The following is a 19,391-nucleotide window of genomic DNA, read 5'->3' as shown; positions in this document are numbered from 1 at the left end:
GCAAGAGAAAATGTATCTTAAAACTCCAGTAAAACCTTCATGTGCAATTTAAATATACTTTTGTGTGCTAACGTGTTTTACTACCAACCTTGATTGCCTTACTATCAGGGGCACTTGACTCGGACCCAGCTTTCTTGAAGGCGGTAGGTCCAGGAGAGTCAGCATCAGAATCATTGTCTTGATCTGTTACAACAGAATAACAGCATCAAACAATATGTGGCAGGCTAACAGTTTAATTTTACTTTTTATACTATAACACTCTAATTGAATCATCCTTAATGTATACATTATCGGATTGTTGTGAATAATATAGCTTATTTTAATGTGAATATTCTTGAGAGAAAACACATCCAGGTACTAATTTACCTCTTGGTTGATCTTCATCTTCATCAACCACATCAGGATTTTCTCGGAACTTAGTTATTTCTTCTTCGAAGTCTTTATTGTATTTGCGCAGTTTCTGGCGAAGAGACGCAAGAGATTTAGAGTTATTTTTTGACATGTTCTTCCTGGAAAGACAATATAAAAATTGCAATTAATTGACTTGCAGTAAAAAGGATAATACGTAAGAAAATCAGATAACAAATTACTATGAAGATAATAAGTTCCAATCACTCTACGAATTAATACTAATAAAAGCCTACGTACATTACGCCATTTTCTGGCTTCCAAATAAAAATCAAATTTGATTAAGGAATTTGTTGTACTAAATAGAACTATCTTTTAGTAAAGTCTTGTAACTAAATATCTCTTTAATATTATAAAGAGACAGACATACCTTCCCTCTCTGTCCTCCCAGACTTCACTGATGAAATCCTCCAACTCCACCAAACAATTAAGATAGAACTTGGGAGTGACACCATTGTCCTCTTTGGTTATCACAGGTAGTGCCTTGGAGTACGCTCTAGTCAGATCCTCAAAACCTGTAATCAGAATAATTCACGTGAGGCTCAGTTCTGGTTTATATAACATTAATGTCACTATGATTGTTGGAGGATGATGAGAGCTGAGTTGTAACCCCTAATCACTTCCTTCACATATTCTAAATTTACAATCAGATTCACCTTGCACAGAGAGATGGGTCAAATCTTAGACATCACAATCAACCCAGCCTTCTAAAGGAGGGAGTTCACCAAGAGTATAAATATTAATCTAGTTGTGTAAATTTTAAAGAAATTAAGACAAGAAAAGTTTTATTCCAATGATCCTAATAGGAATTTAAACAATTGTGCGGACCAGATAGGCCTACTGGTTTTTATTCATATGTATTGTAACTGTTATGCAACTGAACATTAATTTTGACAAAGCTAACATGCCGATGTATATATTGTGTTTTTTATACTTTGATGACCTGGTATCTTTATACTGAAACACAATTTTGATCTTGATTCTATAAAAAGGTATATTTTAGCCTATAATTGTTGTAATTTTGCAATGTGTCCCATCCAAAATTAAATTTAAATAATTCCTAGTAATACTAAAACAAGCTAAAATAGTGTAAGACTTCAGCCTGAAAGATAGTCCAATGTTCTTCCAGACCCACTAAGACTTTTTATTGCACGAACTTTAATGTACTTTATAGAATTAATTTCCGAATTTTGCCAGGGTTTTGGGAAATGAACTGTACACCTCATATCTGGATTTACTTTACATCAAGAAGCCATTTATGTACCAGACTATATCACTTTGTCTAATTTTCACATCATAATTATTATATCATAAGTAATACATATGGAAAAAATGAAATATATTAAAATATTATAAAAGTATAATTACTTCAATCAAATATGAATTAACAACAAATAATACAGCTAGTTGCCTTTCTTTGTTTGAAGTTTATTTTTGATGATGGAAGGATTGTAAAGGAAAAAGGATTTTTCCGGACATTTGTCGTCGTTCAGTGAAACAAAAGAAATCAGTAACACTATGTTTCGAGATCTGCAACCTGATCTCTTCTTCAGGTAAATAACTAATCTAATACATTATTACAAACTAGGTTAAAATAAACAAATCATACCAAAGTGTTGTGACATGCCTACTAAATCAGGAATCACAACCACCATGTTGTGTGTCAACTTCACTAACTTTAAAACATGCACTTAATAAACTTTAAGACTACACACAACACTAATTGTTAAAACTGAACTACAGAATACAGATCACAATACGTCTGCATTCGTCTACCAACCACCTATGACTGATCAGAGGCCAATAGCAAATGGCAATTGTCACGGCAGAAACAAAATGTCGGAATGGGCCTTTATTATTATTATTGGTTCATGCTAGTTGCATTTCACTGTATAACTAGTCTCAAACTACTTGACAACATTTAGGTGTCCCTCATAGTCTACATGACTGACAGCAGCACTATAAGGGTTAATATATGTATTTTATGGCAGATGTATTTCAATATTTTATTGTGTTACTTTTCAACAAACAACTATAACAGCTATTACATATGTCTTTTTAAAGGTATTTTTAACTCAAGAACAACATGTAATCATCCAATGTTTAAAACATCCAGAAAAATATGAAAACGTCAATTCAAAAAAGTATAATACGTAAATGATGCTTTCACACTACAATAACTTCATAATCACAATTTTATTATCTTTAGGATTTGCTTAAAGTAAAACAGGGTCTCCGAAAAAGAATGGCAGCATTTTGAACAGCCTTGACTTAAAAACTGACATTGCTGATTGAAGATGTTAAAAATGACAACACCTCACTCAGTTTATTGTGTGTTAAAAATGTATCATTAATAAACAGATTTATTACTTGTATTATCATTATTACATGTAATAATCTGTAATCATACAAAAATTAAATTTTTAGATCCTAAACTAATTTGAGTGTTTTATTTAAGATTGTATACGTATGTGTTACTTATTTAGGTCTGATGCCTGGCTTTTGTAGTTACTACAGGTAAGGTATAAATGGTCTTGTAAAGAAGAGTATTAAGGATTAAGAATCAAAACAATCTCTTCTATATCCATTTCTATGTTGTTTTAAATAGAAGTACATGATATACTAACCTGATCACGGCAGTAAAAAAAATCACTACATAAATACTATACAGGGTGATTCATGAAGTTCTCCCCCCACTTCTACAACACATTGTACTAGTAAAAATAATGAAAAAATGTTATATAAACATAGGTCCGAAAACGCTTCGTTAGGGAGTTACAGCTAGCGAAATATTTCGCATGAATTCCTGGGTAAAGAGTAAAATAAAGCCATACTGAACTTTTGGAAAGGTTAATTAAGTAAGAAATATCGTGGATTCTTATGTATTTTTACCTGATAAAGCTAATAAAATAGGTTTCAGAACTGTACCTGTAGTAGTTTTTGAGGGAATCAGGGTTAAATGCAAAAAATTGGGGCACAAAACAATGTTTTTTTAAGTTTGATGTACAATAACTTTGTTAAATTGGTAATAAATACATAAAATCAACAAACATTAATTGTAGAAAATTTAATTCTGAGAAAATTGATATAATCAAAGTCTAAAATAAAACAGAAATAAGTACCAAAAAATCTATTTTATTCAGTATAATACATTACTAGCTGTAAAGAAATACCGTACGGTATTTAGTTAAAATAAAACAAAAACAAAATGTTTGTTCCTCAATGATGAGATAAATTGAGAAAACAAGATTAACTGTTAAAAAAAATTTGTTTGTAAAAAAAAATATCATGTTTTATTACGTTGTATTTTTTTTTTTTTAATAAAAATTTACATCAAATGTTCGAGTATTAATTTCTAAGTTGGTAACACACGAATAACAGCTGATCAACAATGGTATTCTGTACTGTTACGTTAGAACTGTGTATTAGTGGTGTTTTGCAAGCTACAGCAGGAGATCGGGTTCTGTGAATCGTGTTATTAAATGCAATTTTTCTGTGAGTTATAATTCGATTGTTTATTCAGCGAAAAATGCCTTACCTATTTACATCAGAGGAATACGCTGATATGGTTTTTATTTTGGGTTACTGTAATGGTAATGCTAGAGCTGCTGTAGAAGAATATGAACTACGTTACCCTAATAAGAGGATTCCAGATACCAAAACAATTTCAGGAACTTTTCGTACTCTTCGGGAAACAGGATCACTACCAAGTACTAGAACCAATTATGAACAAGCTGTCCAATTTGATGATATTGTTATTAATGCTGTTCATCGCAGTCCAGGTGTAAGTACACAACGTATTTCTAGGCGGATAGGAGTTTCGCAGTCAACGGTGTGGAGGTCACTTAATCGAAACAAATTTTATCCGTTTCATAAACAAAAGGTTCAACATCTACAGCTAGGGGATGGTCCGCTTCGCTTGGAGTTTTGCAACTTTTTGAATATTAATAATCAACTCTACAAGCGTATTTTGTTTACGGATGAGGCACAATTCACTCGGAATGGTGTCAATAACTTGCACAATGAACACTCATGGGCAGAAGAAAATCCACATGAGGTAGTGGAACAGAACTTTCAACACCGATTTAGCGTCAATGTCTGGTGTGGCCTTTTGCACAATCGGCTGATTGGACCTTTCATATTACCTGGACGCCTAAATGCTGAGTTCTATTTGCATTTCCTTCAAGAAGAGTTGCCGCAGCTGTTAGAGAATGTTCCTTTACATCTCAGACAAAATTTGTACTTCCAGCATGACGGAGCACCTCCCCACTTTTCACATGCCGTTTCTGCTTACTTAAATCATCAATTTCCTGGACACTGGATTGGTCGTGGAGGGCCTCACCCTTGGCCACCAAGATCACCAGATCTATCTCCATTGGATTATTGCATCTGGGGATGGATGAAAGACATTGTATACAAGACAAAAGTGAATTCTCGTGATGAATTAATTGCCCGTATTATGGATTCGGCTGTGCAGATACAGGGAAGTCCTGAAAAATTAAGAAACGCAACAAAAGCAATACACAAACGTGCTGCAAAATGTATTGATAATGATGGCCTCATTTTCGAACATCTATTATAAAAAGGTGCGTACGGTTGGCCCAACCTGATTAATTTTGCTTAAAACTAGTAATGTATTATACTGAATAAAATCGATTTTTTTGGTACTTATTTCTGTTTTATTTTAGACTTTGATTATATCAATTTTCTCAGAATTAAATTCTCTACAATTAATGTTTGTTGATTTTATGTATTTATTACCAATTTAACAAAGTTATTGTACATCAAACTTAAAAAAACATTGTTTCGTGCCCAATTTTTTTGCATTTAACCCTGATTCCCTCAAAAACTACTACAGGTAAGTTCTGAAACCTATTTTATTAGCTTTATCAGGTAAAAATACATAAGAATCCACGATATTTCTTACTTAATTAACCTTTCCAAAAGTTCAGTATGGCTTTATTTTACTCTTTACCCAGGAATTCATGCGAAATATTTCGCTAGCTGTAACTCCCTAACGAAGCGTTTTCGGACCTATGTTTATATAACATTTTTTCATTATTTTTACTAGTACAATGTGCTGTAGAAGTGGGGGGAGAACTTCATGAATCACCCTGTATGTGTGGGTGTTACGTAACTGTAAGTATTCATTTTTAGAAATTATAAAAATTAGTTCTGAAAATTGGATAATTTATTACTAAAATTAAATCAAAAGGCAAGAGACATACAATGTTGAGAAAACAGAATTTATTTCAAACGATCAGTCTCCTTGGAGGTTGAGCTGTACTCATCTTCAGAGTCTGATGTCAAAGTCAAGGACATGTCTGAAGTATCAGCTGCATTCGTGTACGGTGTGTTGTGTGGGTATGACGCAAGTTCTGGCCTGTCCTGTTCCTGCTTTAAAGGCTCCTTGTCTCTTACGTTGTTCCCCGATGATTCAGATGAGACTTTAGACCCACTCCGTGACAAAGAATCTTTCAATCCACAATACAAAGAAATCATGGCATTTTTCAATACATTTTCATCAACATCGGCACCAAAAAACTCTGTGGTTTTCTTTCTTTTACGTCGAAATTTCAAACAGCAACATAAACACAAACAGCAACACAGTATAAATATGAACATCATGATCGCAAAAATTATCAAAAGAGCAAATGGATTGTTGATGATATGAAAATAATTTCCCATTTTTCCAGAGTGGTCAGTCCCGGAACCTCCAATATCTAAATTCGCATTTAACGCAGAATCTTGGTGTTCTTCATTCGCTGGCTGAACTACAACAGACTGGCTGTTTGAAGATAGACCTTTCTGTTTGATAGTTTCTACCACTCTCATAACGGCCCCAAATGCCGGATACCATCGATCTTGGTCATGAAGGCGTGGTATCACCTTGCCGACAAGCCATGAATAGAAGAAATTGCTGAACGCCACAACATCATTAGGATTACTAGATAAACATCTCATTGACAAAGTGTAATACTTTACCAAAATATAAGCGGCTTTGGGATCCATTAAACTGTATAGATTTCGTTTCCTGAAAGGCAGAGCAATGGCATTCGGTACCAAGTTGTTGTCCATGTAAGGAATGGCAATTCTCGAAGATTCTGCAACTATTGTCTCGGACCCAATTGATGTTTCGGTCTCGTTGCTGAGGGAGGGACCAGATACGTACAACTCTTGACAGGCTTCTTCTGGCTCACTAAGAACAAGATCAAGAATAGCGACCTTGGTGGGTATCTTACTCATATCACAGTCCTGAGACCACGTTCCTCCGTTCGTACTCAAGTACCATTTCCACTTGTCCAGCAACCCGTGCAACTCGTATACTGTGCTATAGTCCACATTTCCTGCGTAGTACGCCTCGTTCGCTATAGGGATGACAATGGCCTGCAGATAAGCTCCGATTACATCGGCCATCGCTGACATCACTAGGGTCTGGTTGATACCGGCTGGAATTTCTAAAATAATTTCTTCAACATTTTTCAAATACCGCAACAACATTGGTAGATCTTTTGGAATTTTTCTTGGCACAAGATCTTGCATCACTCTTCTGTTCAACAATAAATTTACCTCGTACAAACTCCAACAGCGAGTCATTAAATCTGTTTCTTTAAACAATACAGTTTTCAAATTTGGAGGTTCAAATGTGTAGGTATCACCATAGACAACATTATTGGACTGGAGAATACACAATAAGTTAACGGTTATTAGTTCATAAAACACCATTTTTACAGACTTGCCGAAGAGGTATCTATGGAAAAGGTATTGTTATTTAATGAGTAAATAAATGTTTTTAAATTTCCATAAAGCTGAGTCATATTGCATAATGTAATAATCTGATGCTAAAACTGTAATGCTCTACATGAAAATTTAAATAAGTGACATATTAATTTTTTAACTCAAACTATTGTATTAAGTACAGGACAATAAATGTAATTTAGAAATACTCAGCAATGTCTATTACTATATCATTACCAGTGTACACAACATCAAACAACCACACACAATCAAGTAGGCCTATCTTTTATGCAGCTACATAATCTAAAATTTTCAGATAAAGTACTTTGACAAGGTCTAAAAATCTACCATCAACTAAAATAAGCTTTAAAATGTATTTACTTGGTGACACATACAGTTTTTGTTTACAAAACAAGGAAGGCTAAAAAACAGATGACACTGACAATTATTTTCTAACACACAACTCATTAGACCTACTTAATAATAACACTGAAACTCTGTGGTATGGCCAATTATTATAGTATGAAACCCAATTAAACAATCGTTTCATGGATAAGAATGACCAAGCTCCAACTAAAGAGATTTTTACACTTATACAACATGCTATAATTAGATCAAATAAGTGAATAGCACTAATTGTGACACATGAAGAAGCAGTGTAAGAGAATTAAATTATTACACATTTAATCAATGATTAAATATACTAAATAATAAGGGAAATTTATTTTAAAACTTGACAAAGGACAACTCTGAAAAAATCAAATTTATGAAACCTTCTATAAAAGGGACCACAAACAGCTAAAAACATTTTAAAGTGCATTAAAAATTAAAGAAAAAGTTAAAAAAAGTAAACTATTTCATGACAGAGGAAACAAGAATGAACATAAGTATAAATTTCAAATGAGGTGAACAGTTATAAAATTTACTTTACAAATGATGAAATTAAAGTATTAAATTCCATATGTAAACCATAAATAATTGGCACTTAAAATACCAAGCAAAGAGAGACAAAATATTTAAGGCTGTACTTACTACTTAACATGCTGCTCATGTCCTTGATTTTTTTATAATTTCTAAGCTGTTTGATAGTGTTTCTAAGATCCTCATAGCGTTTCTCCTTTGCAGAACGAACAACACGTTTTGTATCTTCCTCTTCATCACTGAACTGAAATAAAATTACAAATTTTCAAACAACTTCAATTAAATCACACAAATTTACATACTTATTTACTAGTATGTTAGTAAAACCATATATAGTTATATAGGTTTCACTAACAAATATATAAATGCTGTACAACATTTCTTGAATTATCACTGGTTTCTAGGGTACAATAGCAAAGGAGTAAAGAGAGATATTGATATAAAATCAATAACAATTTGTATAAAAATGGTCCTATTAGCAAATCTCCACTTTCTCTTTCATGGATAGTTCACAATCCAGTATGATCCTGTCTTGTTTTTTCCAGTTACAAAGTCTGGACTAAAAGTATAGAAACCCTTGATCAGTTTTTTTCCCCATTTTAGTCTTTCCAATTTGGTCTTGACACTAAACTAATTCTGTAAGTTAAAAGAATAGCATTGTTTTTTTAATGATCTTACATGACATGCAATCCAGTTTACTTCCTTACAGTCATCAATGCATTTATACATTGATGACTGTAAATGTATGCTTCTTATGAAGGTGATAAATTCATAACTGGAATTGAAAACGTACTGAATGAAAAGAAGAGCCATAATTTTGTTATTGTAGATGTCCCTCACAGATATGATCTATCTGACTGGTCATGTGTGAACAGTGAGGTAAAAAAAGTTAATAGTAACCTTAAACAATTGAGTAAAAAATATAGTAATATTATTCTTGTAGAATCTAGTAAGGCAATGCGACAACATCACACAAGACATGGTATGCATCTCAACACTCATGGGAAAATGTGGCTTTCAGAACAAATATGTGAAGCGGTAATAAAATATAATCAGAAAAGAATTGGGACTCTTCATTCAAACCTCAACAACTTATAAGTGATGTGGATGTAATGAATCAGAAAGACTTGGGAAACGCGTTCACTTCAGAAAATTGGAAGACCAGCTTGAACAGTCACAAAACCTTATCTACAGAAGAAGTTGGCCTCAACATCAATAGATATCATAAATAAAAAATATGTCATGTTATATAAGTAGTAAAAATGTAATAAAACAGTACACCACTTAATTTAGTTCACTTAAATATTCAGTCATTAAGAAAAAAAGTTGGAATGTTAGAAGTAATGTTGAATGAATTTAATTGTAATGTTGTCAGTTTAAATGAGCACTGGCTTAACTCATATGAAAAATTTACTTTATGTACCTGAAGGTTTTGTTGTGGCTGACATGTATTGTAGAGAAGAACCTCATAGAGGTGGGGGCTGTTCCATATTTATTAAGGAAAGCATCGATTTTGAAATACTAAATGTTAATTGTTTTTGTGTTTTAAGTATTTTTGAAGTAGTTGCTATTGTTTTAAAAAGTTACCACATAGTTTTAGTTAGTGTATATCGTACCCCTCAGTCCCTGATAATAACTTATTCTTGACAAAATTAGACAATTTTTTAAGTTTTCTTACCAGAAGGTTTATGCCTGAATATGACTTAGTTATCACAGGTGACCTTCAATGTAAATATTTCAGATAACTCACAAGAGTCTCAAAATTTTCTTAACCTTCTGACATCTTATATAATTTTTTATTTTGTTTAAAACAAAAATCCTACTAGAGGATTGGCTTGTATTGACAACATCATAACTAATAATGTACATAATGTAAGTGAATGCAAAGTTTTCAAACCACACATATATCAGATCATGATGGCCTTTTATTGTCAGATACTTAGGGAGAATATAGAAAGCAAACAGAAAGATGCATCACCTTGTAGTTTTTAGAGTGCTATCTGTAAAGGCTATCAATTCTCTTAAATACATATTAAGTGAGACTGACTGGAGCTATTTGCTCTGTGAGCGGAATGTAGAATTGCTATTTACAAATAGTGTTAGGTTATCTTAGAAATACCCTTTGAGCAATGTTGTCCTATAAAAACTAATTAAATTCAAACATAATAAAACAAAGCAAACAAATAAGTGGTACAACAATGAGTTGAAAAAAATTAAAGAAAGAGTAATTGTATGCTATAACTTATATGTCCAATGTAATAATGATGAGTTGGACAAAAAAAAAACAATTAAAAGAACTGTATCAGAAGGAAAAAAAACATTACAGATATAAAATTAATGAGGCTAAAATGTTACACAATAATGAATTTATTGCAAATTCTAAAACAAGTGCAAAGCAGCATGGAAGGTAGTTAGAGAAGAATCTGGGTGGAAACAGTAGAAATCTTGAGTGTCCAATTAAGTCTAATGATTTTAATGACTACTTCATTAATGCACCAACAGAAATGAACATTAACAAACCTATTGATGTCATGGGAGCAACATTACTTGTAAATCAATACTTACATAATAATAATTTTAATAATGCAAAATAAAACATTTTTCTGGCAAAGGCAATAACTGAACAACAGGTAAAAAAGATTGTCAGTAATTTTAGCACATCTAATAGTGAAGACATATATGGGTTATCAAATAGAATAATCAAAGAAATCATTGATTTATAATTTAAGCCATTGGTTTTCTTGTTCAATAGAGCCTTAACTGAAGGTGTGTTCCCAGATGTGCTAAAATTTACAAAGGTAATACCAATCTATAAGAAAGGAAAAAAGTCTGATCCATCCAAGTTACAGACCAATATCATTAATCCCCGTAATAAGTAAAGTTTTTGAGGCATGTATTAAAGATCAATTATATAATTTTTTTGTTAATAATAATTTGCTTTGTGTTGAACAGTTTGGTTTTATACCAGGTTGAATACAATTAAGGGGCCGTTGAATGTGTTATTAATTATGTTTTGAACGGTTTTTGAAGATAAAATATTGACATGTGCTACTCTGATTGACCTGACCAAAGCTTTGATTGTGTCTCTCATGAAATATTATTGGAAAAATTGCAATGTTATGGTTTGGGGGGTGTGGAACTTGGCTTAATGACATTCCTACTTGTGTAACAGGAAACAAATGGTATATCAAAATAATGATGGATCTAATTTTCAATTAATTAAATCTGGTGTTCCCCAGGGATCTGTATTGGGACCATTCCTATTTTTAATAGCAATAAATGATTTTCCCAGGTAATATACCATGCAAATCGGTATTTATATGCAGATGATACTACTTTAGTTTGGAGTGGAAAAGACATGAGAAAATTGCAAATATAGATCAGAATGTATCAATGAATATTGCAGAGAGCTGGTTTAAAACAAATCATTTAAATAATAAATAAAAAAAAGACAGAATCAATTATTTTTTCACTAACTAAATTAACTGAAGCAGAGTCTATTAAACTACTTGGCCTATACTTAGACAGCAGTTTGAAATGGGATGTACATATAAATACCTTTGCAAAAAGCTATCTAAAATCATTTATTTACTAAGAAAACTTAAACTGTGTGTTAGTAGTGATATGTTGATCAATGCGTATTATGCCTTTTTTCACTATCAGATTGTATATGGCGTTACTTTATGGGGAAATAGTACTTATATGGAACAAGTTTTTTAGATGGCAAAAATATGCTATACGGACCATAAAAGGACTGGACAATCGTGAATCTTGTTTCCCATTTTCAAAGAATTAAAAATAATGACACTCCCATGTTTATATATATATATTTCTGTCTAATAAACGTAAAAGAAAATTTGCATAAATATAAAATTAGATCTGATATACATAACTATAACACAAGAAATAACTATGCCCTAGATTTACTACCTGCTAGACTTACAAAAACAAAATAACAGCATATTTATGCATGAAAAATCGATTATTTAACAAATTGCCTCAATCCGCTCACACTGTCTCTGTTAATAAATTCAAATATTGCTTGAGAAAGTGGTTTAAAGGAACAAGTTTTCTACAAGGTTGATGACTATCCTAGCTACTGATTATGGTAAATTTTAAGGACATCTTTTACTAATTTTTAATCAAAGCTAAATTCAGATTAGATAGTTAAATGTATGTATTTTAATGAATTTTGATGTAATGTATATAGTCTATTCACTGTTCATTGTTTTTAAATTTTATTAGTTTATGTTTTTTGTGTTTTTAACTGTTGTTCTAATTATTTATTCATAAATGTATGTCTTTTAGTCTATTAATAATTTACGTTTTTATTTGTTGAAGCTATTACAGTGTAGTTTATATAGTGTTATAACTATTTATAATGTTTTATATTTGTTTTAATTTTCACTTAAATATAGTGGTTATATAGTATGTCTTTTAATCTATTGATAATCTATGTTTTTAATGTTAAAAACTATTACAGTGTACTGTATATAGTGTTGTAGCTATTTATTATGTTATTCTACATTTATTTTTCTATATTTATTTAAACCTTCATTTAAATATAGTAGTTACCAACAACTCAACAAGCAATAAAAAGTAAAATTATGTTGTATTGATATTGACGAAATCTATTGCATCACTGTATGATTAATGATGAATAAAATCTTGAATCTTGAATCTTGAAATACATTCCTACACATTTTGCAGCATTTTCGTGAATTATAATGTACACAATAAACTAAAGATAATACAGATATTCTTGTATGCCATGTTTAGCGCAATGATGATGGTACAGATACATCCTGCTGCACTTTAAGAGTTAATAATACAGTAGTATCATTACTCCACATTAAATGAGACCAGACCCCTTCCAGACTATAAAATTACCCAGATTCTTTAAAATAAAACCTATAAAAGCCCAACACACATCTTAAATGTAAAATGCTCACAAAAATCTGTTTTAATTTTCACTCCAATGGTTAAAGAGAGGTAAAACGTACAAATAAAACTATTATTGTAGTCTAAGATGTTCTATTTTTAAAACAAAAATATTCTTTAGCACAGTAATGCACTTAATAATTTAGTTATTTTATGAAGAGCAAATCTATTACCATAACAAAATACATCAGAGTGCAAGAGTAAAAATGCCGCAAAAATACACACAACAATTGAACTTTGTAACAGGTCAAATTACGACATTTGAATATTCGCGGGGAATTGGCAGACTGTGACGTCAATGAATCGGCAGACTGTGACATCAGTGAATCACATGTTGTCGGAATTGAGATTTATTTAATAACGAAGACATTTATTGAACTTTATACGGGAAAAGATTTGATTAATTAAAATGAAGTAAACATAACCAAAATTCGTGTTTTACAAAAACATTAAATAGAATTACGCAGAAGAGCCAATTGTGGTATGAATGACTTGTAAATTTATGACGTCATAAAGCACATGTTGCTAAAAATTTAAATAAAAAGCTTTGAAAAATTAATAAAAAAAAAAATAGAAATACTTAAATTGATTAATTATAGTAAACGTGATAAATTTCGACAATTATAAGAAAGAATTAAATTAAATTTATTCGTGAAGACGCTGATTTGAACGAGAGAAGTGATGAGTGTTGTTTTGAATCAGTATCCGTCGTATTATACGGAGATTCGTTCTTCTACCATCAGACTCGAAGCAAGGAGGTTGTGTTAGTTCTCCTGGGAAAGTAATGATCTGTTGTATAGTATATTGAAATTTAATCAAGGATGGGATATTGTTTAGACTTTTAAAATTATCAAAGCACTGCAAGGTGAGTGAGTTTATAATATTGTTGAGAGTGTGACATTTAATAAACTAATCTCGTGGTCACTTGCTTTGACTTTCTTTAAATATCCCTTTTACAAAAAGTGTGGAGTGATGTTAAATTTTGTAATTATTACTTAATATATTTTGGAACCCTGACATACACACAGACTTGTCTCTGGTGATAACACCAGAGACATTCAAATCTAATAATTTTTGAGTAATACGAGGAAATACAGCTAGCATTGGGCAAGATGGCGACCGATACTATGATGAACAACATGGTATAACAACGTGCCACTGGTGACAAGGCGCGTACAACTACATGGTGAGTGAATAATTCTAAAGAACTGACTTTCAGCAAATTATCGTAACCAACGTGGGAGTGACACATAGCAAATTGGTGTTATAACCTGGGACTCTCATCAAATTTACACTCGCATCAAATTTGACCTACATCAATAGCAACGAGGGGTCCTCATCAAAATTGACATCTCATCAAATTTGGCTTACATCAAATGGCGCACCAACTGGAGGGCTCGAACTTCCACAACTAATTTAAGTAGGTTAGTGGTAGCATATTTTAGACTAAGTGAAAATTACTGTTTTTATATAATTGTAAATTGTATTTTCAGGTGTGTGTGTCTAGAAGAAGTATGACAAATTATTATTAGTCTATAAGTTTGATAACTTTGAACAACCTAGTTATAATATAAATTGGTAAAATTTTCCTGGTAGGCTAATATCCTCATCAAAATTGACATCTCATCAAATTTGGCTTACATCAACTTTTACAAATATTTCATTATTATTGAACTGCGTAGTTGTTTGTTTTTTGCACCTAATCTCTCATTTGTTCTAAAAAAAACGTGTTGTGTTGGTGTGCTCTCACTTTGTTTTTCAAGTCCACGGCATCAGTATCTCTGCTGCTATAAGTGCTTCATAATGTTTAGAACCCGCTTCTTGTATGTTATTTTTGTTCTCATCTGATTCTGTTCCTGCGTCAAGTTAAATGAAACTGAAAGCCTCAGTAAACCAACAAACAATGACGTTTCTGTTATCACTGCCCTTCCCGCCAATAACCACCAACATATAATTCACGCTCACCACATATATGTATATCATATATATATATATATATATATATAAAACAATAAATATGGGACAGTAATATCATTTACTGTCTAATATCATCAAATTGCAAATATGCCATTGCAAAAACCATTTACCTTAAATAAATCTAAGATTTTATACTTAACTACTCTCACTCTTTAGATGAATATCATATTATTAAATAAAGGTAGTGTTTACTGACACACTACTTACTTATATTTGTTGAATGTGTATTAGGAATAAAAACTGAAAGGACAGGAATTTAACCATCTCCTGAATTACAGCCCAAACTTAATAGCTGAACACTTTTTTATAATTTATATGCTAATGAACACCATATATCATATTCATATTTATTTTTATGGCCTCTCCGATGGATTTGAACACCTCTAATAACCCAAATTTAACCTAAGTATCGTTAGTAATTAATTTTGTTCAATTTAATTATTTACACTATAGCAAATAAATTCAAATTCAAATTCAAAACCTTATTTATTTCCAAATAAAGAAATTACAGTTCCATAATAGAGTAATATATACTATAGTAATTTTCAAGTATGATTAAAACATTAACATTACTTAAAATATAGGAAAAAAGTACCCACATAGGCAAGCCTGTGCGTGGGCACGAGTCGTTGAAAAGATAGGTCGACCCACATTGCCGATAAGTTTTAACCATATATAACTCAGATATGTAGCACACTTAACACACTCACGTACATACATAAATAAATAAACCTAGCTCCCATTACAATAGAGCTAAAAAAAAGTAAGTAAGGTAACGGGGCATAGGCTAGTAACAGACATGAGCCTGAAGTAAAAGAAAAAGAAAATCCTATCTGTAATTGGATGCAATAACGTTCTCCGTAAATAACATACTTTATTTTTATATGATCTTTTATATCAAATAATTAGACTATTGGGTATTGTGGCATAATTAATGTTGTCTGTGGCCTACAAATTACACAGATTATTTTAGATTTTATACTTAATAATTGTTTTTAAAATAGATATAAAATAGTTTATTGTTATTAAGGATAACTATTATGATACCGCTGTGCACAGCAACTAGAAACTGACTCGTCACCACGCACAAGCCTCTATGGCCCATGTGGGACTAATTTCATTCATATTATGTGTAGGCTATACTATGCTTGTTTGCAAATTTTGAAATAATTTTGATTTGATTTAATTTAATGAAAAATCACTGCTTTTTTTTGTCTTCAAATGTATAATCAGTAGTATAATTCTTATACATCATAATAATCAATAAATGAACTATCTACGTAACCTTCTAATACAAGCCCCATAGACTCATACATAGCCTATTAATATTGTTTGGTAACAGTAGTATAAATCTTGAGTAAAGTAATGACAATTTTTAATTCAATGTGAGGGGCGAGAATCTGCATTAAGAGAAGCATTATCCATCTCTAAAGTAACCTATGGGTAGATTTTAATAAGCGGCCTACACTCGTTATTTGATTGCTATTATCAAATGGTTCGATTGTTTTTATCCAAAGGATAATTTGGTATTATTTTTATTAAAATTATCATATGATTTTAGCTTATTAGTTATTTTAACGTAAACAATAAACAACAAGAAGTAACTAATATTTTGAGAGTGAAAATGGCGATGAACATGGGGAAAATATGCAAGATATTTCTCACGTGTGAAGAGATCTGTTTTAGTAGCTTCAACATGTGGGTTTGGCTCCTGGGGGAGAATTCTTTCCCCCATTTCACCAAAGGGGTTACTGATTGATATCAAGCTGGGCAAGTTACAAATATTATAAGGTTTCTTTGATATCTAAGTCTAGGCCATAGTTGGTTTTGTTGTTTTGTAATGTTATTGTAAAATTTGTGTATTTAAAATTGTAAGAACGAGATTCTTCTTGTCACAGTAATTTATTATAACTCTTATTGTGTACCTACGATTTATACATACATCGAGGTTTGATAATATATTGAACCATTCGATAATAGCAATCGAATAGTGTAGGCCACTTATTAAAGTCTCCCCTAGCCTATGTCTAGAGACGGATGATTCATTAGTCAGAACGCAAATAGAACCAATCAATGATTGCTGAGATATCTTAGCCATGAATATTAGAAACCTACAACTTGTAGTGGTGCATCGTCACTGACACAGTGTGACTACCAATGCCCAGCTACTTCTAAAGTAGATATATTACATATACAACCTACCGTGAATGCTGTGGTAGGCTGGCGAATAACCTGCTCCTCCTCTGACGAACTTTCTGATTCTGAATCAGAGCCAGTAGCAAAAAAACGACTCATGTTGAAGTTTTCTTTTGGACCTGTAAACAAAATGTAACTTACTAGACTTGACAACTTTATCTAGTCTTGAAGGCAAAGTAGTTTGTATGATTCCAACTCTAAGTCACTAGAGAATTACCAACACAACATAAATTACTCTTAACAAATTCAGAGGGAAATCTCAAATTTATTGACGTGAAAACATTAATTATTTAAGGATACCCTACAATTATAATTTGATGTGTGCATCAAAAAGCAACAACAGCAACTTTCTGCTTTTAATTTGAATAAAAGTGTGACACGAGACATTTCAAATCATTTTACTGTGGCTAGATCAGCAAAAATAAAGTTTAAGAATTCTGAGGTAAAGCTTTCTTATGAAATGGCCTTTGTTTGGCTTTTATTTAACTACACTACCTAGAAATCAATTACAATTTGTATCAAGAATTAGAAATATCTTCTCGTATCAGTAAATTTTTAACAATTTTAATGATTTTATAACTAGTACAAGTTCTTACCAAACTTGAAAATATAATTATTATTTTTAATGTGAGCAGCGATTTACTCTGACAGTAAGCTTGTATTTAACGGACCTTGGATTATAATGGATTGCAAGGGTAGGGTACGATAAGCGGACCCGGTTATTTATATCGAAGAATGTAATCATCGATACCTAATATACGCATCTCAAATCCTAGACTATCAACCGATATAAAAGTATATAGTCCTTTTTTTTTAATAGCAATCATATGTTTTAAATTAAAATATGAATTTAATATTTACAGTGATTGAACAAATTATTATAACCAAAGTTAGGAAAACTGAAGACGACAATATTTGCTCCTCTCACAGTTACAGTTGTTTCCTTCCCACAAATTTCACATAATGGGGTTTTCAGTATGAGTCCAACATGTTGAAGCCACGAAACACATGTCTTATCTTTCAAAGCAACTTCGTGTAGTTTTCTAAAATTGACTGCCATTTTTAATAATCAAAAATGTTACTTATCTAAAATTGAAATATTACTTTACTGTATTATTTGAAAGTGTTTACAGCTGTTGATATAGATTATTTAAGTTAATTGTTAAAAATAATGAATCAGTATCGATTGATTATATCGATGGTTATGATTAAGTAATATCTAACATCGGTTGTCAATTTCGACATAAAAAACCGGGTCCGCTTATCGTACCCTACCCGATTGCAATTATTTACAAAGCTATTTTGTTCATGGAAGTATTGGTCTGACAGTCAATCAACATTTTAAATATTTCCACTTTATATACTGCAGCCAATTTGAATACCACATATTTGCAATAATTGTGAATTAGTAAATATCGTATTTGGTTGCGTTACAAAGGCTTTTACAGTTAAATACATCATAGAACTGAAAATGACACAGCAACTAGATGAGTTGCTGGGCACTATAGCATAAACTCAGAAAAATTAAAAATAAGTTTCTAGCTATAAGAGGTTATTTTATGTTGGGCATAAGTAACTGTTATTTTATCAGGAACCAATGTATTTAGGGGCAATACTTTTAGAAATAATATATAAGATAACTGAGAAGGCTAGTTAATTTAAAGCACAAGATAATTTAATTCACATATGGCTCGTAGTAGAATCACTACTAACTAACCAATGAAGTACAATGCATACACTACATATTGGAATATATTTAACAATTTGAAATAAACAATACTAACAGTAATATTTTCATAAATTTAAAAGCTTAATATTAACACTTAAACAATGAAAATGTTAGACTAACCTCAAACTGCTATCACAATTCACACGATTTCACCACTTGGCCACCAATCAATGCGGACTTGCGGTACCGAAGAACAAGTTTACCACCCAACACCAACAGAGAAACATACAGCACAGAAGACATGAAACAGCACAAGGAATGAATTGTGAATATTATTACTTCAAATTACCCACAATCAAGACGAAAATTCCCACATAATATCAAATTCATACAAACGTGTTAGGGGGTAAAAGTAAATGTTTGTACAAAATGTATGTATGTAAATGTGAAGAATAAACTTACTGGAGTTATTTTTTTTAATCTCATTTTCAGTGAACTGTAAATGTAACACATTAGTTTAAGAGGTATGATTGTAGGTTTG

The 19,391-nt window shown here is 31.5% G+C and overlaps 2 protein-coding genes across 2 annotated transcripts in view; both read right to left on the bottom strand.

Moving 5' to 3' along the window:
* The window catches only part of LOC124361749 (eukaryotic translation initiation factor 3 subunit C), a 35,529-nt gene extending 16,376 nt beyond the window's left edge, over positions 1 to 19,153 (bottom strand). The window contains exons 1-6 of the mRNA XM_046815710.1: positions 19,031 to 19,153; positions 17,188 to 17,300; positions 8,179 to 8,311; positions 779 to 923; positions 367 to 509; positions 89 to 183 (exon numbers count right to left, since the gene is read on the bottom strand). Coding sequence (XP_046671666.1) covers positions 89 to 183; positions 367 to 509; positions 779 to 923; positions 8,179 to 8,311; positions 17,188 to 17,280 — 609 coding nt within the window. The 5' untranslated portion in view covers positions 17,281 to 17,300; positions 19,031 to 19,153. The remainder of the gene's footprint in view (positions 1 to 88; positions 184 to 366; positions 510 to 778; positions 924 to 8,178; positions 8,312 to 17,187; positions 17,301 to 19,030) is intronic.
* Positions 5,634 to 7,556, bottom strand: LOC124361750. Its single transcript, XM_046815711.1, has one exon. It carries the CDS (start codon positions 7,132 to 7,134, stop codon positions 5,656 to 5,658), a length of 1,479 nt encoding a protein of 492 aa, XP_046671667.1. The 5' UTR covers positions 7,135 to 7,556; the 3' UTR covers positions 5,634 to 5,655.
* Positions 19,154 to 19,391: the final 238 nt, after the last annotated feature.

This window comes from Homalodisca vitripennis, chromosome 5 (assembly GCF_021130785.1).
Source record: "Homalodisca vitripennis isolate AUS2020 chromosome 5, UT_GWSS_2.1, whole genome shotgun sequence".
Lineage (NCBI taxonomy): Eukaryota > Metazoa > Arthropoda > Insecta > Hemiptera > Cicadellidae > Homalodisca > Homalodisca vitripennis.
Note: the sequence above shows the minus strand (reverse complement) of the source record. Positions and strands in the feature narration are given on the sequence as shown.

Excerpts from the sequence above, each read along its gene's own strand:
- LOC124361750 (XM_046815711.1), bottom strand. The coding sequence starts at position 7,134 with ATGGTGTTTTATGAACTAATAACCGTTAACTTATTGTGTATTCTCCAG.